We start from the raw sequence: 22,205 nt of genomic DNA, 5'->3' as shown, positions 1-22,205 counted from the left end.
ACCACTACAGTTAGTTGATAAGAAAGGAAAAAAATGTTAATAGATATTAAAATAGAGAACAGTATTGCTTTTTGGCCTAACATAAAATAATTAAAGCAATGGAATTTGTTTTCTTTTGAAAATGCTGAACTTGAAATATTTACATAAAGTGGTAATTTTTGTCCTCTTTAGTTTTATATCTTAAACAATATTGAAAAAAATTTATCTTCTTTGGTCTCATAATTAGTTGTGAAGTAAACTATTTTCTCTCTACATTGTCAAATGTTTATGATTGTAACTTTGCTTTTCAGCTTGTGATGACCAGCCTACAATCCATTCTTGAAAATGTGGATACACCAGAATTACTTTGCAAATGTGTTAAGTGCATTCTTTTGGTGGCTCGATGCTACCCTCATATTTTCAGCACCAATTTTAGGGTGAGTTTCTTTTTCCGACTTTATTCCCATCTTACCTTTTTTTGATGGTGGAATGGTTTTGTGAAGTGGAGGCATCAGATAGTAAACAAGCTTCTTAGCCTTTGAATATAATCAGTGATGTTTTAGAAGAAAGGGCTTAATTGGTGCAGTAATATCACAACAGGGGTCATGATGACAATAATAATGTTTTTATAAAAAAGTAACAACTGCATCCCCCCCCCCCCCCCCCCCGACATTAATACCTTTGGTATAGAAGAGAAAACATTGCCTCAGTGTCATGACTACAGTTTGTTTTTTTTCCTGCCTCTCCAACTCCCATGTCAGGTAGATTGAACAGCTTTTTCTAGGGTCTTTTAATGTGATGTGATCTCCCTGATGACATAGCAGTGAAACCTTAAAATGACTGGCCTCCTCTTTTTGTCCCCATCAAGGATACAGTTGATATATTAGTTGGATGGCACATAGATCATACTCAGAAACCCTCCCTCACACAGCAGGTGTCTGGTAAGTCTTAGCTTGTGTCAGTTCTGTAAATACTGTGCAAAGAAGTGTTGGTCTGACCTAGTAAAAAGGGTACTTCAGGAAGATATATAAAATATATATATATATCAGATATTTAGATATATAAAATATATAAGTGAACATCACTGGGTAGCTCTGTTGATCTTCAAAGCAAAAATATGTAGTAAATAGTAGGTTGGGAGAAATCCAGATTATAGTGTTGCACTGTGAGAGAATTTAAAGACAATATCCGAAGTTGTCTATAATATGTTTAGCAAGAAAGTCAAGAGGTTGAAATACCCTGAAACCTAGAATAGAAGATTCTGTTTTTTTGTTTCGTTTTGGTTTTTTTTTTTTTTTTTTTTTAATGTGCATTAGTTTTTTGCCATGGGTGTTAGGTCCCCTGGAACTGGAGTTATAGACTGTTGTGAACTGCCATGTGGGTGCTGGGAATTGAACTCAGGTCCTCTGGAAGAGCAGTCAGTACTCTTAACCGCTGAGCCATCTCTCCAGCTCCCATTTATTGTTTTTATTGTTGCTTTTGTGATCATTTTAAATGAGCCACAAATAATTGGATGATTGTCATCTGTGATAGAGAACAAATGATAATTCAACTTGTTTGCACACACCTGCTTGTTCCACATGGTACAGTTTCTCTCCTCTGAATCTTTGGTATAATAAGTTTTGAAAAGTGTATGCCAATTAGAATGGATGGTGTCATTTCTGCCGTGAAGCCAAATGAACAGCCCCATGACCTGGGATAGAAAGCTAGATTGATAGTACATTTTAAGTCATGGGGGGGTGGCGGGGGCGGTGGTGTGTGGGTGGGTTGGTGGGGTGACATAGATATTAAATCTGAAAAATGATACAAGATTTACAAACTGAATTCTGAAGGATGTGAATTTCTATAACATTAAAAGAGGCTTGATTAATCACCAGCATGCTTTTTAGTGGCAGTTCTAATGTTACAATACAGGGCATGTTTTAAGAGTAAATAGCTGGAAAGCAGGGTTCATTTTTACTTTTGGTAATCCCTCCCACACTTTTTCCCCCCTGCCTCTTCAAAATTTCTTCCATGATGTCAAGGGTGGTTGCAGAGTTTGGAGCCATTTTGGGTAGCTGACCTTGCATTTTCTACCACTCTTCTTGGTCAATTTCTTGAAGACATGGAGGCATATGCTGAGGTAAGTTGTAGAAAACCAAGTTAGTCTCAAAGATTATAAACACAATTAGGTTTATTTTACAGATAATTAAGATTGTCAGACATTTAAGCAGAAATTATACGATTGTTGAGATTGTTTTTTAATTTATTTTATTTTTGCTATTTAAGTAACCAGAAAGTTTGTGTATATATAATCTTTCACACACACACATATATATGCATAATATTATGCAAAGTTTAAATGTTCTTGATAGCAGGTATTTATCTTAAAGGCAAATCCCATTGTTCATTCCTATTTTATTTATTTTTTTATTACCAAAGGTAGATTGATATAATTTAGAACTGAAACATGCAGGCAGGCCTAGAGTATTCAGAGGCTCTCATATCATGGTGTGGAGGACAAGCCTTGGCTTTATTCCACTGGTGCAACTGTGTGTGAATGTGGCGACTTTCAGGGGGCTTCCTGCAGCCTTTGCCCTTGCTGCTGGACCCACTACTATGGCTTAAGCCTTTGTTGTCTCCATGGGAGTGCCGTGGTTCCTGTTTGGCTGTCCACATACTCAGTTTGCTTAAGTTCTTTGCTCACTTCCAGTCAGAGTTTATTCATTATTCTACCACTTTCGTCACTAATGGGCTTATTTGCTTTCTTCAGTAAAAAAAAAAAAAAAAAAACTAGAATTTTATATTTTCATATTTTTCTTTTGTCCCTTGAAACATAACAGAATGCATGTCCCCCCCTTACCTATAGAGATTAATCTTTCAAAAACTACCCATTTTCATAGATAGAGACACTTCCCTTAGGCATTTTTAATACTACTACTTTTTCTTTCTTTCTTTCTTTTTTTTTTTGGGGGGGTACTTAATTATTTATAGAAATATGTTATTTCTAGCACCCAATCTTAATAATTGTCTTTGGGTACATTTTATACTTTTATTTTATTATTATTATTATTATTTTTGGAGCTGAGGATTGAACTCAGGGCCTTGTGCTTGCTAGGCAAGCGCTCTACCACTGAGCTAAATCCCCAACCCCAATTTTATACTTTCAATAAGATTTTAAGTCTGTAGAGTAGGTCTTCAAATTTCTAATCCCTTTCCTTTCTCAGTGCATACTATTAATATATTCTTAATTTGTTGGTCAAAAATTGTATGGAATAAGAATTTAGTAGAATACAAATTTAGGAATGCCAAAACTTTGGTGTGCCTTTTGTACTTATACAACAATATAATATATGCATAAGAATTTGTTTTTTTCCTCAACATCTGTATTGTTGCAGATCATTTTCATAATTTACCTAGTTTTGTGTGGAATGGTTTATAGAGAACTTTAGGTATATGGAGTCCTATGTTTCCTCTTTTAGGCTAAAATTTCTCTTAATTGATAATCTTTTCTAGGGCCAGGTGTAGTTGAACATACCTTTAATTCCAGGACCTGGGAGGCAGAGTTAGGCAGATCTCTGTGTGTTGGAGGCCAGCATGTTCTACATATTGAGTTCCAGGCCAGCAGGACTACTTAGTGAGACCCTGTTTTTACAAAACAAAACAATAACCTGCTAAAATTAAGTGACTTAAAGCATTGGAAGACATTGGATAAGTCTTTGCTACTCTAGAGGCTGAGATAAGAGGATCGATGGAGCCCAGAAGTCTTGGCAACATAATAGACTCTCTCAAAATAAAATGTTGGGGGTTGGGAAGAGGAGATTAAAAAGAAATAGGAGCTGGAATGTAGCTCACTACAGAGCCCTTGCCTAGTATGTGCAAGGGCTTGGGCTTGATGACTGGTTACCAGCTTATAGCGATAAAGCCAAAGCAAACCTCAGTGTGCTATTGTTTCAGTAAGAATGTTGTATATTTACATCTAGGACCTCAGCCATGTGGCCTCTGGGGAATCAGTGGATGAAGATGTTCCTCCTCCATCAGTGTCATTACCAAAGCTGGCAGCACTTCTCCGAGTATTCAGTACTGTGGTGAGGAGCATTGGGGAGCGCTTCAGCCCAATTCGGGGTCCACCAATTACTGAGGCATATGTCACAGATGTAAGTGTCTTAAAAGCCAGGTTGTGTTGTAAGGGCCCTCTGTACCCAGTGAACTATATTAACCTTTTGTGTTAAATGTGTTTGTGTCTGTTTACTTCCTTATTTAGAAAAGTAGGGAAGTCTTCTTATCAACCACCATCCTCACCCCACCAAGAAAGGGTCACTCTGAATTCTTACACACTCTTGACATTTCTTTAAGGAGTTCCTTCACAGATGCATGTATTTTTATTTTTATATTCTTTGGTACTGGGGTTGAACCTAGTGCCTTGTGTAGGCTTTATTCTTACCTCACCTTATAAAGCACCAAACTTTCCCTCATCCTGCACTTACTATGTTTAATATATAATTTTAAAACTTTAAAATTAATACTAACTTTTCTTTAAAAATTGAGTGTCCTTTTAGCTTTCAACACAATAGGAATAATACACTATAGAGAAAGCATCAGAGATCATTTTCTTGGGTTGACCGTGTAGTTTGTAGTAGAGCCTTTGCCTTGCATGGAAACCTGAATGCTATTCCTACTCCTTACTGCAGTGAAAATAAACTGGTCATTTTCTTTGAGCATGACAAGATGGAACTCAGGAGTCACATGATTGTATATTCTTTGATGTTAAAAAAAAATGCAGTTTTAAAATATCAGCCTGAAGCCAGGTATGAGAAGTGACCAGAGTACTGCACATGCGTCATCAATGCATGTTGTAGTTTAGCAGAGAGAAATGAGCCCTGAGCAGTGAGTCCTCTGGAGTGAGGAGGGAGATGCATGTGTGGCAGCCAGGGAAGACGGTCTACATGACTGAAGTGGTCAGGCACAGTGCCGGCTTTTTAGGAGCATAACTTTGCTAGATGAATAAAGTATTGTGTAATCCTTGTTAAGGTAGGTGTGTACTAGAGCAGAAGTATCAGATTTTATATATATAACTAAGCTTGCGTGTTGATAAAGAAATCTTTAAAATGGCTTCATTTTATTTCTTTCTTCCCTTTTTATTACTTAAAAGGCTGTTGCTTGAAGAGTGAAGTAAAGACAGTTAACTCAAATGCAAAACAAAAGGAAAGGAACATAAACTTTCTCAGAACAGTTATATTTTAAATATGTTACGAAGGCCTTCAATTTTGGCTTTTGTGAATAGCATTAATGAAACTTACATATTTAAGAGACAACTCGATTGATTGTTATAGATCTGTGATACTTTTTAGCATGAACTTTTCCATTTTTTAAAAAGGTTATTTGAAATTTAGTACATAAATACTGTTGCAATTTAATGATTTCTGTGTATGTATATATGTCAGAAATTATCTGGTTTTTATGATCATTAATTGCATTGTGCACATCAGGAATTCTTATCCTGAGAAAGAACTCCTAGGACTCAATGGTAGAGTACTTGGCTACCATGGTCATTGATACACAAACTTTACTATTAGCTTAAAGCAACTTTAGTATTTATTTTGAAAAGATTGTTAAAAATCCAACATCTAGCTGGGTGGTGGTGATACACACCTTTAATCTCAGCAATTGGGAGGCAGAGGCAGGTAGATCTGCATGAGTTTGAGGCTAGCCTGGTCTACAGAGTGAGTTCCAGGACAGCCAGGGCTGTTACACAGAGAAACCCTGTCTTGAAAAACCAAAACCAAATACCCCCAAAACTATAAAAACAAAATGACCAGCCAAATAAACAAAAAAATCCAAGATCTGCATTTAAGCAGATGTGATCTTGACATTTCTAAGTGTGCTAAGTTGTGGTGTATATCATAATTATAAAGATACTAAACTTTAGCCATTTGATAATTTCTAGGAATAGAGGAAGACTGTAAGTGAACTCAAGGGGGACAGATTCTATTTCTTGTCATGATAGTAGTTTGGAATACTTTTTAGCCAAGATCTTTTTTTTTATACTGTATTAAAGATGTCCTTATTAGTTACCAAGAATTAGAGAATCAACTGTGACCTGTGTGGAGGTACACGTCTGTAAAGACAATCTAGGTTAGCCTTTGTTCCATCTCAATCAAAAAGGAAATTCGCCAAACAATAAGACTGTTAAAAAGACAGATAATTTTGAGTTGAAGATGCATTAAATAGCAAATAGTGGTGTAGAGAAGCTTGTGTTTAAAAAGGTGCTTGTTTTCCCCATTTGCAGGTTCTATACAGAGTAATGAGATGCGTGACGGCTGCAAACCAAGTGTTTTTTTCTGAGGCTGTGTTGACAGCTGCTAATGAGTGTGTTGGTGTTTTGCTCGGCAGCTTGGATCCTAGCATGACTATACATTGTGACATGGTCATTACATATGGATTAGACCAACTGGAGAATTGCCAGACTTGTGGTACCGATTATATCATCTCAGTCTTGAATTTGCTCACATTGGTATGTGAATTACTCCTTCTGTTGTTTTAAATGTTTTTGTAGTTGATATGGAAGAAATTAAAGAGCTTTGCTTCATGTGTTTTAAGAACGGATTTGCTTTTATCTTTTTTTTTTTTTTTTTTGGTTTTTCGAGACAGGGTTTCTCTGCGTAGCTTTGCGCCTTTCCTGGAGCTCACTTGGTAGCCCAGGCTGGCCTCGAACTCACGGAGATCCGCCTGGCTCTGCCTCCCGAGTGCTGGGATTAAAGGCGTGCGCCACCACCGCCCGGCTGCTTTTATCTTTTTAAGAGTCCATTGATAACTGTCATTTTTTTAGTTCGGTATGCTTTTTTTCTATTATCAAATTGCCTTTAGTGTTTGGTAGCTCACTTTAGTCTTAATTTCTCTGACATTGTGTTGATGACATTTTGCCCTTTGCCAGAGACCTGCTAGTGCACCTGATAAGTGCTATATGGGAGAAGGTGCTTGACTACTTTCAAAAACCTGCTTATATTTTATTTCTTAGAAAAAAACTAATATATGATTTTTTTTACTTAATTTCTTTTCCTTTAATTTATTAGCTGTTTTTAACTGCTCCCTTTAAAATATAATGGAATAATGAGTCTTTATACTTAGTACTTAGCTTCTGTAATTAGAAACGCATGTCCTACCTGGCTCATGTAGGCTGTTGATTGCCTCCTCCTGGCACTTTATCCAATTTTAGTATTTTAAAGAACTCCTGGTCCTTTTACTGTCTCCATGGTTTTGCCTTTTTTAAGAATTGCCAACTAGGTGGTGGTGGTGCATGCCTTTAATCCGAGCACTGAGGGAGGCAGAGGCAGGTGGATCTCTGTGAATTCGAGGCCAGCCTGGTCTACAGAGTGAGTTCTAGGACAGCCAGGGCTACACAGAGAAACCCTGTCTTGAGGGGTTTAAAAAAAAATTGCTAACTATGTAGTCCTTTTATATTGACATTTTTTCACTTAGTAATGTGTATTTAAGGAAATTCTTGCCTTTTTGTAACAAGCTTATTTTAAAATTTTGTGTTTTTAGATTGTTGAGCAGATAAATACAAAACTACCATCATCGTTTGTAGAAAAGCTTTTTATACCATCATCTAAACTGCTATTTTTACGATACCATAAAGAAAAAGAGGTATGTAATACATGGATAACAACAAGTGAATTGCCTCAGACATTGAAAAGTTGGACTTCTGTTGCTTAGCAGACTATGTCAGTATGAAACACTTGATATTGAGTATAAAGGGATTACAGTGAATGCTTTAGGTTAATACATATTAAACTATTACCTTCATGAATGAGGTACCTAATAACCTATTAAGAGTACCCACAATTTACTTTCATTAAATTGATTTTGGTAAATTTCTACAAAGGCAAAGAGGCAGATTTATTTCTAAAGGTATAAATTCAAAAGAATTACATGTATTAAAAATAAAAATTACTAACAAATTAAATAAAATAAAAATTACTAATTACTAATCAGCTGATACTCCAAATTGACTATAGACTTAGGTAGATAGGGGGAAATCAAGCTTAATCTGGTGTTTGTATATGTGTTGGTATTGACTTTAAAAAAAAAAAAAAAAAAAAAAAAGCCCTGCAGTGCTTCTTGAGAAATTTAATACTGGCAGTTTTTAGAGCATTCTTTCTTTATAATAAGTCCATAGAGCTTTGTAAAAAGCTCATTAATATATAGGGTACTTAAGGTTGGTCTTGTAAAATGAAGCTTTTGGGTGTTATGGACTGTGAGCATCTAAATCTTGAATGCTTATCTCCCTAGCATGCTGTATATAATGATTTTTAACTACTTCCTTGAAATTTTTTTTGTAGGTTGTTGCTGTGGCCCATGCTGTTTATCAAGCAGTGCTCAGCTTGAAGAATATTCCTGTTCTGGAGACTGCATATAAATTAATTTTGGGAGAAATAACTTGTGCACTAAATAATCTGCTACACAGTCTCCAGCTCCCTGATGCCTGTTCTGAGATTAAACATGAGGCTTTTCAGAATCATGTTTTCAATGTTGATAATGCCAACTTTGTAGTTATATTTGATCTCAGTGCCCTGACTACAATTGGAAATGCCAAAAACTCATTAATTGGGGTGAGTCTTTAATTGTAAAGACTTAGTTATTTATGCATTTTGTGTTATTTCTGGTTTTGAGGCAAGTTCTGCTGTGTGGCCCAGGTGGGCCTTGAACTCATTGTGTTATTGCTTTAGCTTCCTGAGTACTGACCAGGATTACTGGCATATACCACCACTCCTGACCATAAAGATTATCCATGGTTAAGCCCTTTCCACCCTTTCCTATCTCGTTTACTTCTTTTTTTGTAGTAGAGTATATATAGACCAGATTAACCTCAGATGCTGAGATTATAGGCATGTATCACCATGTCCATTCATAACCTCATATATTTTATTTGTGGTGCAGGGCCAGAGTTCACGATTTGGTACCTTTCCCCCCCTTTTTTTGGTTTTTCGAGACAGGGTTTCTCTGTGTAGTTTTGGTGCCTGTTTTAGATCTCACTCTGTAGACCAGGCTGGCCTCGAATTCACAGAGATCCACCTGGCTCTGCCTCCCAAGTGCTGGGATTTGCCCTATTGGTACCTTCTTAAATTGCTCTCCATCTTAATTTTTGAGATAGGATCTGTCATTGAACCTGGGCATCACTGATTTCAGCTAGTTAGTCTGTCTCTTGAGAGCTGAGATTGCAGCTAGCTGTATGCCTACTTTATGTGGGTGTTGGGGATCTGAACTCATGTCCTTGTGTTTGCGTAGTGAGCACTTTACCCACTGAGCCATCTTCTCAGCCTAGGCTCATATTTTTCTTTTTCTTTCTTTCTTTTTTTTTTTTTTTTTTTTTTTTTGGTTTTTCGAGACAGGGTTTCTCTGTGTAGCTTTGCGCCTTTCCTGGAACTCATTTGGTAGCCCAGGCTGGCCTCGAACTCACAGAGATCCACCTGGCTCTGCCTCCCGAGTGCTGGGATTAAAGGCGTGCGCCACCACCGCCCGGCTCTTTCTTTTTTTTTAGAGACAGTGTTTCTCTGGGTAGCCCTGGCTTTCCTGGAACTTGTTTTATAGACCAGGCTGTCTTGAACTCACAGAGATCCGCCTGCCTCTGCCTTCCCAAGTGCTGGGACTAAAGGTGTGTGCCATCACTGCCCAGCGGGAATGATGTTAGTTTTGTGCCTTATATAATTATTTTTGTGCATTGTGTAGAAGAGATGGGGGTGAGGATGAGTATTGGAGAATCCGCTAATATTTCCTTTTTTCTTTTTTTTTGGAAGATGAAAGATCTCTTTTCTAACTTCAGAAAAGGGGCTGGAGAGATGGGTCAGCTAATGAGAGCAAGTATTGCTCTTGCAGAGGACCTAAGTTTGGTTCCCAGCACTTTTATCAGGTTGCTCACAACAGCCTGTATATAACTCCAACATATTCTCTCTCTCTCTCTCTCTCTCTCTCTCTCTCTCTCTCTCTCTCTCTCTCTCTCTCTCTCTCTCTCTCTCTCTCTCTCTCTCTCTCTCCCCCCTCCTCCCCTCCCCCTCTCTCCCCCTCTCTCCCCCCCCCCTCCCTCCCTCCCTCCCTCCCTCCCTCTCTTTCTTTCCTTCCCCTTCTCTTAAAAAAATAATAAAAACAAATGGGAAGAATTTTCAGCCAGATGTGGTAGTGCATGCTTATTATCTGAGAACATAGAGGGTGGAGGCAGGGGGATTGTAGGTTCTAGACCAGCCTGCAACTAGATGTTAGTCTGTACAGTGAGACACTGTCAAAAAATGACAAGTTCTTTACCCCTCCCTAGGGATCTTTATTACAAAATTAATAGTTGTTGGGGGAGAGACTTTTTTTTTGTGTGTGTATCCTCTGATAAAGGTGCTCATGTTCCTATAAACAATACTAACAAATTTGTTGGGTCTTAAAAAATAGACACATAGTTGAAGTAGAGAGTTTGAGAAGAAAAGGATTAGTAGGGGATCATAGGGTAATGGAAGAGGGGTGAATGTGATCAAAATACATTATGTACATGTATGACGATGTCCTAATAAAAACATCTACATATATAGAAACATACCAGGTGTGTGGGGAAGGGAGAAGTTTAGGTATGTAACTACTTGACAGAGTCCCAATATTACAAAAAATAAAATGATGTAATACTATATTTGAAGTGGCATCACTTTTCACCCCCCCCCCCCCCCCCGGTCTCTTTAATTTAGCCGTATAGTTCTGGCTGGTGTAAGACCTAAAGAGATCTGCCCACCTCTGCCTTTGCTTCCCAAGTACTAGAATTAAAGATGTGGTAACACATCTGGCTACCTCCTTTTGATTTTATAATTACTAGTTTATATACTTCTTTCTCCTATTGGACCATACAGAAACAATAATTTTAGGTTCTATAATAAATGATAACATTTTCTTAGAAGATGACTCTATGCTTGTGCTTGCTTTCTCTAGCTTGTGTGGTCAGAGTAGCCACACTGTCCCATAGATGCCCCTTCTTTTCTGCTACTTTCTCCTTACATCTGAGGCCTATGAGAAACTCCCTTCTTAAATACACCTAATTTTAATTTTTGAGGAATTCATGTCCTATATAGATTGGCGAAGCTTGATGTGTGATGATTTGGCAATCTGAAAAAGCAATGGGTGAGGCAGGTAGTCAGATAGAGCATTGTGTCTTAGAGAAAAAGGAATGGGTGGAAACGGCTTAGAGGCAGGATTGCTGGCTTTGCTTAAACCAGACAGACGTCAACAAACTGGCCCTTTGCCCCAAATTTAGTTGTGCACTCATTTCTTGCTTTTGTTTTAAATAGCTTGATTGAGGTATACTTTATTATGTATATTCCCTTTGTAAAGAAAGCTGTATTAGAGGCAGCCAGCTCCTCCTTTTAATGGCTGATGCCTCATGACAGTGGACAGTTGAGGTATTCCTGGATTAAACAGATGCCACTCAGCGTAACTTGAGAAACTGATTGCTGGAATACCCTAACTTTGTGTACTAGTTAATTTCCAAGTTTCAGACCATCATTTTAGGTTTTCAGTGTCTTAGCACATTTGATTCTAAAGGTAGATTGTCTGTGTATGCTTGTGTTTGTCTTGAGGGAGCCATAAATATATTTTGTTTTTACCTTGGCAGATGTGGGCACTGTCTCCAACTGTGTTTGCATTGCTGAGTAAGAATCTGATGATTGTGCATAGTGACTTGGCCGTTCACTTCCCTGCCATTCAGTATGCAGTGCTCTACACCTTGTATTCCCATTGTACCAGGTACTGTGCTCACAGATTCTCAGAAGAAAAAAGCCAGAAATGTTTGTTTCTGAGTTTGTTGTCTTCGTGTGATGACAGCTGAAAAGATGGTCTCCACTTTGTCTTTCAGGCATGATCACTTCATATCCAGTAGTCTTAGCTCTTCATCCCCTTCATTATTTGATGGTGCCGTGATTAGTACTGTAACTACAGCCACAAAAAAACATTTCTCAATTATATTAAATCTTTTGGGAATATTGCTAAAGAAAGATAATCTTAACCAGGACACAAGGTACCTAAGTAATTTTTTAAAAATAATACTAAGTTCCTAAATTTATTAATTCTTTGTGATTTGCGACTAAGAAATGTAGATTACAGCTTCATTGTGAAGCACTTGATTGGTTGTTACTTGATTTTTGTGTACCCTGTTGCTGGGCTCTACTTTGGGGAGATTTTCCCGTGGCACTCTGCTGCTTTTCAGAAACAGACTACCATGATACAGAAACAAATTTCTCTAGACTTAGCTTTTTACTTGTAGATTTATCTTACATTTAATTTTGTGGGTTTTTTTTTTTTTGTGTGTGTGTGTGTATCTGTGGAGTGCAGTGCTCTTGGAGCTTTGTGGTATGAGATTCTCCTGGCACTGGAGTAACAGATTGTTGTAAGCTGGCTGGTGTGGGTCCTGGAAACTGAACTTCAGTCCTCTGCAAGGGCAGTGTGCACTCAACCACTGTACAGTCTCTCCAGCTCCAGCCCCCCCCCCCTTTTTTTTTATTACTTGTATTGTTGGAAAAATCAAAAGAAAACTGATAGAAGAAAATGTTCTGTGGTTTTTGTTTTTTTGTTTTAATATAAAGCCAACTGTTTATTTTATGTTTCAGGAAATTATTAATGACATGGGCTTTGGAAGTGGCTGTATTAATGAAGAAGTCTGAAACATATGCACCTTTATTCTCCCTTCCATCTTTTCATAAATTTTCCAAAGGCCTTTTAGCCAACAGTAAGAGACTTAATGTTTTAATTTTGTTTACCCTTTAAAAGAGAATATTGGTTAATGGGAGAATGTAGTTACAGCATCCTACCATGAAGTGAGTTGAGTAGTCCCTATTTTAATGCCATATATAGTAGTCATGATTATTTTTCATTCTTACTGTTTGAAAAATAATTGAAGTATTTGTCAAGTTTTCAACCTTATGTTAGTTTATTCTATGAACTTGAAAGTTTTTTCTTAGAAGAAAGTTTATATGTAGAGTAGTTAACTTGAATTTTATTGAATATTAATTTCCTAGGTGTTTCTGCCAGTGAGGAGTCCAGGCATGAGTAGGGTGTAGTTCATGCTTCCTGTTTGATGAGTGAATTAGTGGGTGAGTGAATGAGTGAATAGATGAATGAATGAATGAATGGGTTCAGAACGTTATGATAGACTGACATACTTTGAGGGGTGCAAACTGAAAGTAACTTTCCTTTTTAATAATAGCTCTTGTTGAAGATGTGAATATCTGCTTGCAAGCGTGCAGCAGTCTCCATGCTCTGTCCTCTTCCTTGCCAGATGATTTGCTACAGAGGTATGGACCAGAGACTGATTCTTTGACTCTGGCTGTAATGGCATGGGAATGCTACCACACCTGCTTTATTTATTATTTTTCATAGGTGTGTTGATGTCTGCCGTGTTCAGCTTGTCCATAGTGGAACTCGTATTCGACAGGCCTTTGGAAAGCTGTTGAAGTCAATTCCTTTAGATGTTGTACTAAGGTATAACTTTTGGTGACTATATTTTTATTACTTTGTAATTGTCTACCATAGGAAAAGATTTAATCAACATGTTTAGTGCATTTTACATATTACATGGTACTTCTTAGTGATCAAAGAGATGTTAAAGGATGGTTTTGGAGACCTAGAAGAAAACATTTTTTAATGATCTTTATCATCTTTTAATAAATAGTGTAGAATAATTCATGTAGTACCCGGAATTCATTACTTTTTTTTTTTTTTTTTTTTTAAAGGCAGGGTTTCTCTGTGTAGCCTTGGCAGTTCTGGAACTCACTCTATAGACTAGGCTGGCCTCAAACTTAGAGGGTGTGGGAACTCAGAGAGTGTGTGCCACTGTCACCCAGTGGGTTAGGTTTTTTTTTTTTTAAGGGACTTAATTACTTTTGCTTTGCCTGTGTGTATGTCTCTGTACCATCACTCATATGCCTGGTGCCTGCTGAGGCAAGACAAAGGTATTGGATCCCCTGGATGTTGAGTTGCACATGGTTTTGAGCTGCCTTGTGGATTCTGGAAACTAAACCTTGGTCTTCTGCAGAGCAAGAAGTACAGCTATCTCTTCAACCCCAATAATTGAGATATTTAAAAGTTTTGGCTTTTGGTTAAGTTGATTTTGGAGCATTTGTTTGTTTTTGGGAAAGGGTTTCAGTTATCCTAAGCTAGCCTCCAGCTTTTTATGCAGCCAAGGAAAACCCTAAACTATCAATCCTCTTGCCTTCCTCTAAGGTGCTGGGATTACAGGTGCACATCACCAGGTTAAGTTTATTCTGTGAGGAGACCTCGGATTTTATATGTGCTGGGCAAGCATTCCACTGACTGAGCTACATCCCCAGTGCATAACCTTTCTCCTTTTCCTTTTTTTATTGTAACTTTTTTTTTTTTTTTTTTTTTTTTTTTGAGCAAGATTTTACTTTCTACTCCAGGATAGTCCCAAACTGGCCTTGAACTCAGGATCTTCCTGCCTCCCAAGTTCTGGGATTACGGGTATACACTAGCAGTCTTTTTTAAAAAAGGTTTTATTTGTACTTTGTGTGTGTGTCTGTCCCTTGTAGTTGAATTCCTGGAAGCTGAAATTAAGTGCATTGTGAGCCTCCTGTGTGGTACTGGGAACTGAACTCAGGTCCTATGGAAGACCATCAAGAGCATCGAGTACTCTTAACATTCAGCTCTCTCTCCAGCCCTCTGCACCAATTGGAGAACCTTTAAGATTCTAAAATTGTGAAATTATAACATCCCCCACCCCCGCTTTTTTTGTTATTGTTGTTTTGAGACAGGGTTTTCTTTGTAGCCCTGGTTGTTGTGGAACTCATTCTGTAAACCATGCTGACCTCCAACTCAGAGATCAGCCTGCCTCTGCCTCTTGAGTGCTGGGATTAAAGGCATTGGATACTACTGCTCAGCTCTTTTTTTTTTTTTTTTTTTTTTTTTTTTTAAGATAGGTTCTAATTACATAAACTTAGGGATATCTAGAATTTGCTATCTAGACAAGGCTGGCCTTACACTCATGGATCTGCTTGCTTCTGCTTTCTTAATATTGGGATTAAAGACATGGACCACCACTCCTACCGTCCTCTGTCCATTTTTAAGCCTTAGTTTTTTGTTTTTTTTGTTTCCAGTGAAGTTACAGTACTCCATTTGTAGACTCTGTTAACCTTCCTCCTGAAACATCTTGCATGATGGTGACTTTTCTGTTAACAGCAATAACAATCACACAGAGATTCAGGAGATTTCTCTAGCATTGAGAAGCCACATGAGTAAAGCACCAAGTAACACCTTCCACCCTCAGGACTTTTCTGATGTCATCAGTTTCATTTTGTATGGGAACTCTCATCGAACAGGGTAAGAAAGACTGATTCTTTATTAGAGAACAGTACTTTTGGTTTGGTTTTGGTTGTTTTTTGAGACAGGGTTTCTCTGTGTAGCTTTGGAGCCTGTCCTGGAACTTGCTCTGTAGACCAGGCTGGCCTCCAACTCACAGAGGTCTGCCTACCTCTGGCTCCCGAGTGCTGGGATTAGGCTTGCGCCATCACCACCCGGCAGAGAACAGTACTTTTAAGACTCCCCTGATAATACACCCAGATTTGAGAAAACATTCATCCAAAGTGCCAGATTGGAAAGTAACAACATTCTTTGGTGGCTCATTTTGATTTTCATCAGCTTTAGATTCTGCTTTGAAGATAGTATTTGTAGAAACAAAAATGGGCTGTGTCTTCCACTGGTGAAATGTGATTGATAGTTGACTGATCTGATTGACATGAATGCTTTGGAGGAGGGTTGGAGATGATGATATTGTCGAGATGCTCAGTTGTAGTGAATGGAATGAAACCTGGCAGTCAAATTCTTATGAGCTGTGTACCCAGTAATTCATTTCTACCACACCCCAGCCTGTTCTTATGGTGCAGTGGTTTCTTTTGGTTAGAAAATTTGGTTCCTACTCCCATTCCTTTTGTACTTGTTTTGATTATTAAGATGAAGTTGTCATTGTCTGTTACATATGAAACTACTTTTCCCAGGAAGGACAATTGGTTAGAAAGATTGTTCTATAGCTGCCAGAGGCTGGATAAGCGTGACCAGTCTACAATTCCCCGCAATCTTCTAAAGACAGATGCTGTCCTTTGGCAGTGGGCTATTTGGGAAGCCGCGCAGTTCACTGTTCTTTCAAAGTTGCGAACCCCATTGGGCAGAGCTCAGGACACATTCCAGACAATTGAAGGTAACAGTTTGGCATTCTTTAAACTTTGTGATGCTGAAGAGTTTCTAGGCCTTTTAACTCCAGAAACCATGGTTTTCTTATAACTGATAGAGATTTCAGAGGTGTTTTTTTGTGTGTGTGTTTTCCCCTCTCCTCTCCCCCTCTGTACTGTTTAAGTAATTTCTAGATAGGACTTTTAGGATAAGGTTTTATTAAATAATTCCATTTGCAATGTTGGTGTCTGGTTTTGTTCAAAAGCTGAGGGGATTCATATGGACAAACATTTCCCCCTCAAAATGAGAGATATTTAATCTTTGATCTTTGTTTTATTTTAAATTGATGAGTATATAAACAGAATAATTGGTAAATTGATTTATTAAGAGTTGTCTTTGATTCATAGTGTTGCTGCCTTTGTTTTCAGGTATCATTAGAAGTCTTGCAGCCCACACACTAAACCCTGACCAGGATGTTAGTCAGTGGACCACTGCAGATAATGACGAAGGCCATGGAAGCAATCAACTTAGACTTGTTCTTCTGCTTCAGTATCTGGAGAACCTGGAGAAATTAATGTATAATGCCTATGAGGGATGTGCAAATGCGTTAACGTCACCTCCCAAGGTTGGTGTCCATGGAATATAGTGCTGCTTTGTAACAGATTCATTGTGAAACATGGTGGGATGTATAGGGCTGAGATGACAGTAACCATGTGTATTTAGTTTATATGTATTCAAGGCGTCTTCACCGTAATTTGAAGCAGTCCTGAGTTCTTTCCCTTTTTTCCTAAAGGTCATTAGGACTTTTTTCTATACCAATCGACAAACTTGCCAAGACTGGCTTACTCGGATCCGCCTCTCCATCATGAGGGTCGGATTGTTGGCAGGTCAGCCTGCTGTGACAGTGAGGCATGGCTTTGACTTACTGACTGAAATGAAAACAAATAGTCTATCTCAGGTAAGGTGGTCCATTGGGAATACATTTTAACTGTAGAAATTTGGGTTTGGTCTCTCTGATGGAATTCAATCTACAGATAAGTTTAGTTCTTTTTCAAGGCTTTTCATTCAATATCTTACAAAACTAATGACTTCTCCAGGCACTTTTCTACATCTAATGTCTTAAAAATATGAACTTTTTAAAGACTGGGACTTTAGGAATAATTGTAAGAAATTTGTCTGTGGAACACATTCTTAGAGTATTCGGGAAAGTTCTTAATTTAATTAGGTTTAAAATAAATAAATGGAATCCAAAGCAACAGAATTCTTACTCCTTAATAAATGTTTTGTGATGATTTTTAAGCTAAGCTAAGTACTGTGAGAATAATTGTTAATGTCTATAGATTGTGGCCAGTAGCTATAAGTTCGGTAGAGATTTGAATTTCAGTGGTATCGAGGTCTGTGACTAATCTTTCTGCCTGCTGTTTCCAGGGGAATGAATTGGAAGTAACTATCATGATGGTGGTAGAAGCTCTGTGTGAGCTCCATTGTCCTGAAGCTATACAGGGAATTGCTGTCTGGTCATCTTCAGCTGTTGGTAAAAACCTTCTCTGGATTAACTCAGTGGCCCAGCAGGCTGAAGGGAGGTAAGTTAGCAGGAAAGCAATGAATGATAAGATTTTTATGTTCAAATCCTTTGAATTGTATAATAGTGAAAATAGCCAGTCTATTTTGAGGCTCGAAGCCTGCTATAATCACTTCAGTAGGGTGCATCTTTCATGTGTTTTTTGATTAGCAGCCATACATGAGTGCCTCACTTAAATAGGAGGTATGAGAAATCATACTGGAAAACAAGTTCTTTCAGTTTCAGTTTCATAAGTGGTTTTAAATATGATTTTGATGGAAAATTTTCCACATTTGGCTCTGGTATATTACTGTATGCTGCTAGAGTGTTTGCTCACAACCCTGTCAATGCATGTGCATGCCTCATGTAAGTTTAAGTAGTTCTTAGGAATTTGGAGAGATAAATAGCCACTTAAATTTGGAAAGCTATATAACCTGGTGCCTGTAGGTTTTGGTGTGTCTAAAGCTTTATTTTCTTATCGTGGGTAGTTTCTTCCTCTGCTATAGAAACAATAGTCTATCTACAGAGCTTCGTGGCTTTTCTACTCACCAGTATTCTAAAAATATTTTGCCATGTTAAACATAATGCAGTCTGATTTTTAATGGACACCATTACTTCTTTCTGAGTGTATGATAATTTGACATACTTTACTGTTGGACATCAAAGTAGTTATCAGTAGTGTCCACTAGTTGTTTTATACTCAGACTGGTTGTGAGGCAGAGGTAGAATTTCCCCTTCCAAATAACTTACTCTTTGTCCAGGTACAAGTCAGGTAATTTATTCTCTCACCATTAATTTTTTTACAAAGAGATGCATTTGAGTAATTTTAAAAAATAAGACTTGCTTTAATTTGTATTTAAGGTTTGAAAAGGCCTCTGTGGAGTACCAGGAGCACCTTTGTGCCATGACAGGTGTTGATTGCTGTATCTCCAGCTTTGACAAGTCTGTTCTCACATTGGCCAATGCTGGACGTAACAGTGCCAGCCCCAAACACTCTCTAAATGGTGAGCATTCAGTGTTTACATTAAAAATGCTAAAGGTACAATTCGTTTGTTCAGATAAACTTACCATATGTTTCTAGGAGTCAGTGGTCTATGAAATATTTACAGTTGTTCTCAGTTTCTGTCTTCTTTCTTAATAAAATACCTTTCAGGTGAATCAAGGAAAACTGTGCTGTCCAAACCAACTGATTCTTCCCCTGAAGTTATCAATTACCTAGGAAATAAGGCGTGTGAGTGCTACATCTCTATTGCTGACTGGGCTGCTGTGCAGGAGTGGCAGAATGCGGTCCACGACCTGAAGAAGAACACCAGCAGCACTTCACTCAATCTGAAAGCTGATTTCAACTATATCAAGTAATGGCTGCATCTAGTCAGCAACCTCTGCCCTGTCAATAAGTAGTCTTCCTCTGTGGTGGCAAACACTAAAATTGGTCATATTTACAACAGGAAACCAGCAGTGGGGCAAGGAAGGAGTCTGCTGTGTGGGAAGATAGAATCATTATACATAAAGAGGCACTGCTGTAGAGAGGCTCACACAGGACAGCTGTGTATCTGAAGTACTGTTAAATATTTAAAGAAAGTTTGTTTTAATGGTGAGAGTTTGTGAACATCTATAAGTTATATTCTTCGCTCCTCTTTAATTATGCATCTCAAAATTGAGGATTTACTGCATTCCATACACATGACTGGGGGCAAAGATCATCAGAATTGGTTTACTGTCCTTGCCTTCCTGGTAACTGAACACATAATCTTTGGGAAGCATCGGGTATATTATAGCAGGAAAAAAAATATACTGCTTCTAACTCTTCAAAATACAGAGTGAAGACATAGGAGAAAAAGCCCTGACAACGGATTAAGTCGATTTGTCTTTTCGGTGCCTCAAGGAAGGCAGTTAAAGTTAGGCATAGACAGTTAAGGATAGCTGTAGTAGATGGTGTGAGAGCAGAAGAAATTAAAGTCTTACGTTTAAGGTGTTTTTTTTTTTTTTTTTTTTTTTTTTTTTTTTTTTTTTTTTTTTTTTTTTTTTTTTGTAGAGGGGGAGATGTTTAGTCAGCAGCCGAAAGTATAAAACTGTAGAATACAGTATGGATGTGGGGAGCCTGCTACCAGAAAAATCTAGGGTCTTGTAGTGGGATACATAATACATATTAGACATGAACAGTTCATCAGCAACCAGTGCTTAACTCTTACCTGAGAAACAACTGGTTATACTGTTGTAGTTGGAGCAGAAATGGGGTAAGCCAGCTAACGAACATTTCCATTGCTGCTTTCAGACATAGTGAGAAGAGAAGGGACTCAGTGAAAGGATCAGAACTAGTGGTGGTAGTGTAGGCACTAATGCCAGCCCTAGAAAAGTGGAGACAGGAGGATGTTCATCTAATTACAGAAGTGAGTTCCAAACCAGCTTGTGTGAAACAAGAAAAGAGTGTCTTTAGTAGAGATGGGGCAGAGGAGAGGTATGGAGCTAGTATGAGTGAGGCCTCTCATCTTGGCATTGGAATGCCAAGGTCATGGAAAATGGCTGCAGATAAGGAAGTAGTTGGAATTCTTTTAGGGAAGGTAAATGAGTTTTATAGGAAACAAAGGGTTGGGAGATGTCTCAGTGAAAGAGTCAGGGCTAAGGTATAAAACTGAGATGAGGGCTGAAGAGATGGCTCAGAGGTTAAGAGCACTGGCTGCTCTTCCAGAGGTCCTGAGTTCAATTCCCAGCACCCACATGGTGGCTCACAACCATCTGTAATGAGACCTAGTGCTTTCTTCTGTATACATAATAAATAAATCTTTAAAAAAAAAAAAAAAACTGAGATGATAGGAGACTTAGAGGAAAGTGTACAGGCTTTTTGTGGAGCGAGAGGCCAGCTGGTGGGATTCAGTGGCTTGGGAGAGAGCAAGTGTTGAAAACATTGTAGACTCTACTGCCCATATTAACAGGCCCATAGAAAGAGGAAGGAGGCACAGGTGAGCAGGCTCAACTGATGGTCATGTCTAGTACTTTCCTGATGCCACTCCAGCTGTAGTGTCACTGAGATGGGAGCCACATCAAGATGAAATGGTACTTTGCCTCTAAAAACCATTTCTTTGGACAGCTGTTCCCTTCTAGTGCTTGTTCTTCCCATATCCCCAAGGTTACACAGGGCTGGTGAGGCCTAACACAAGCTGATGGGCATTTTAATTACAGGTCACTAAGCAGCTTCGAGTCTGGAGAGTTTGTTGAATGCACTGAGCAATTGGAATTGTTACCAGGAGAAAATATTAATCTGCTTGCTGGAGGTTCAAAAGAAAAAATAGGTATTTGAGAACAGTTTTAATTTTTTTCATGACATGTTTCTTAAACCTTTGGATAGTTTTTATTTACTAGGAAATCTGTAAGTTTCTGTATATTTATTTGGAATCCTACACTATGTGAAGCACATTTAGTTAGGGCTGTACTATTAATAGTTGATGAAGCAAATGAAAAACGGCTCAGTTAGAATCAAACTGGGTGGTGGGTGGCGTATGCCTTTAATTTCAGCACTCTGGAGGGAGAGGCTAGGTGGATCTCTGAGTTCTTGCTGTTTGTTACCCAGAGAAATCCTATCTCAAAACAAATAAAACAACAGCAGCAACAACAACAAAAACAACTAAACTGGGAAAAGGTGACATTGATGTAGACATTTAGTAAAAAAGCACAAAGCAGTGTTTGGGCTACACAGTTTCCTTAATTTCCATCTTAATGAACACACTGTATACTGCTGTTTTGGCATTCAGAGGTCTGCTGTGCAGATTGAGGTTTGCCTCGTGGAGAGTAGGATGCGTTATGTAAGCTCTCAAGTACTTCTGCGGAGAGCTGTAAAAACCAACCAGGTTCCTTTTTGATGTGTGTATGACTAAAAAGGCATTCACTGTTGGCTTTTGTAAGTCAAGATGTGCAGTATTATTTTTATGTAATTGACCTTTTCATTTATATTTTAGAAAAACTGAAATTTTTAAAATGATAGGCGAGTCATTTATTTTAAAACTAATTTTCTTTTCTGAAACTTTGATTTTGTTTTTTGTGTTTTTGGAACTCAGTATGTAGACTTGACCTGAATTCATGAGATCCTCCTACTTCGACCTTCTGGGTTCTGGGGTTAAAGACAGGTTCCACCATACTTGGCGGTTTAGTTTTTTATATAAGGTGTTAAATTAGTGGCTTAGCCTGTTGAAGTGTACTTATATCTGAACTTAATTTCAAGTCTATAATATATTTGACTCGTCTTAAAATTGCTTTTTTTTTCTGTTATAAATGAATTAGGCTACTTAGTTAAATAATTATCAATAAGCTTGGGATTGAGGAGCTAGCTCAGTCACTAAAATGCTTACCACACAAACATGAGGAGCTGAGTTCAATCCATAGCATCTGTGTCAAAAAGCCATGTATGGTAGTATATGCTTGTAATCCCAGTGCTAGAGCAGTAGAGTAGACTGGCCATTGAGAAACTGTCTGAAAAAAAAAAAGATGGGTG

General features: G+C 38.1%; 1 protein-coding gene and 1 non-coding gene across 6 annotated transcripts in view; one reads left to right on the top strand and one right to left on the bottom strand.

Annotated features, from left to right (window-relative positions):
- The window catches only part of Smg1 (SMG1 nonsense mediated mRNA decay associated PI3K related kinase), a 104,431-nt gene that overhangs the window by 37,945 nt on the left and 44,281 nt on the right, over positions 1-22,205 (top strand). For 3 of the 5 annotated variants that reach the window (XM_006985683.4, XM_042282361.2, XM_042282371.2), the window contains 20 exons: positions 291-416; positions 848-920; positions 2,004-2,101; positions 3,942-4,115; positions 6,248-6,472; positions 7,504-7,605; positions 8,301-8,570; positions 11,597-11,727; positions 11,837-11,998; positions 12,588-12,706; positions 13,184-13,271; positions 13,357-13,458; positions 15,172-15,312; positions 15,987-16,186; positions 16,587-16,783; positions 16,952-17,116; positions 17,587-17,741; positions 18,581-18,723; positions 18,873-19,074; positions 20,900-21,009. In XM_006985683.4, coding sequence (XP_006985745.1) covers positions 291-416; positions 848-920; positions 2,004-2,101; positions 3,942-4,115; positions 6,248-6,472; positions 7,504-7,605; positions 8,301-8,570; positions 11,597-11,727; positions 11,837-11,998; positions 12,588-12,706; positions 13,184-13,271; positions 13,357-13,458; positions 15,172-15,312; positions 15,987-16,186; positions 16,587-16,783; positions 16,952-17,116; positions 17,587-17,741; positions 18,581-18,723; positions 18,873-19,074; positions 20,900-21,009 — 2,983 coding nt within the window. The remainder of the gene's footprint in view (positions 1-290; positions 417-847; positions 921-2,003; positions 2,102-3,941; positions 4,116-6,247; positions 6,473-7,503; positions 7,606-8,300; positions 8,571-11,596; positions 11,728-11,836; positions 11,999-12,587; positions 12,707-13,183; positions 13,272-13,356; positions 13,459-15,171; positions 15,313-15,986; positions 16,187-16,586; positions 16,784-16,951; positions 17,117-17,586; positions 17,742-18,580; positions 18,724-18,872; positions 19,075-20,899; positions 21,010-22,205) is intronic. The other 2 variants (XM_076550783.1, XM_042282374.2) reach the window with 1 other exon arrangement.
- On the bottom strand, positions 3,036-3,108 carry Trnaa-agc (transfer RNA alanine (anticodon AGC)). Its single transcript has one exon. It is a non-coding gene; the product is annotated as a tRNA-Ala (tRNA).

This window comes from Peromyscus maniculatus, chromosome 1, assembly GCF_049852395.1.
Source record: "Peromyscus maniculatus bairdii isolate BWxNUB_F1_BW_parent chromosome 1, HU_Pman_BW_mat_3.1, whole genome shotgun sequence".
NCBI classification, from domain to species: domain Eukaryota; kingdom Metazoa; phylum Chordata; class Mammalia; order Rodentia; family Cricetidae; genus Peromyscus; species Peromyscus maniculatus.
The sequence above is the reverse complement of the archived record's forward strand: the minus strand, read 5'-3'. Positions and strand labels throughout refer to the sequence as shown.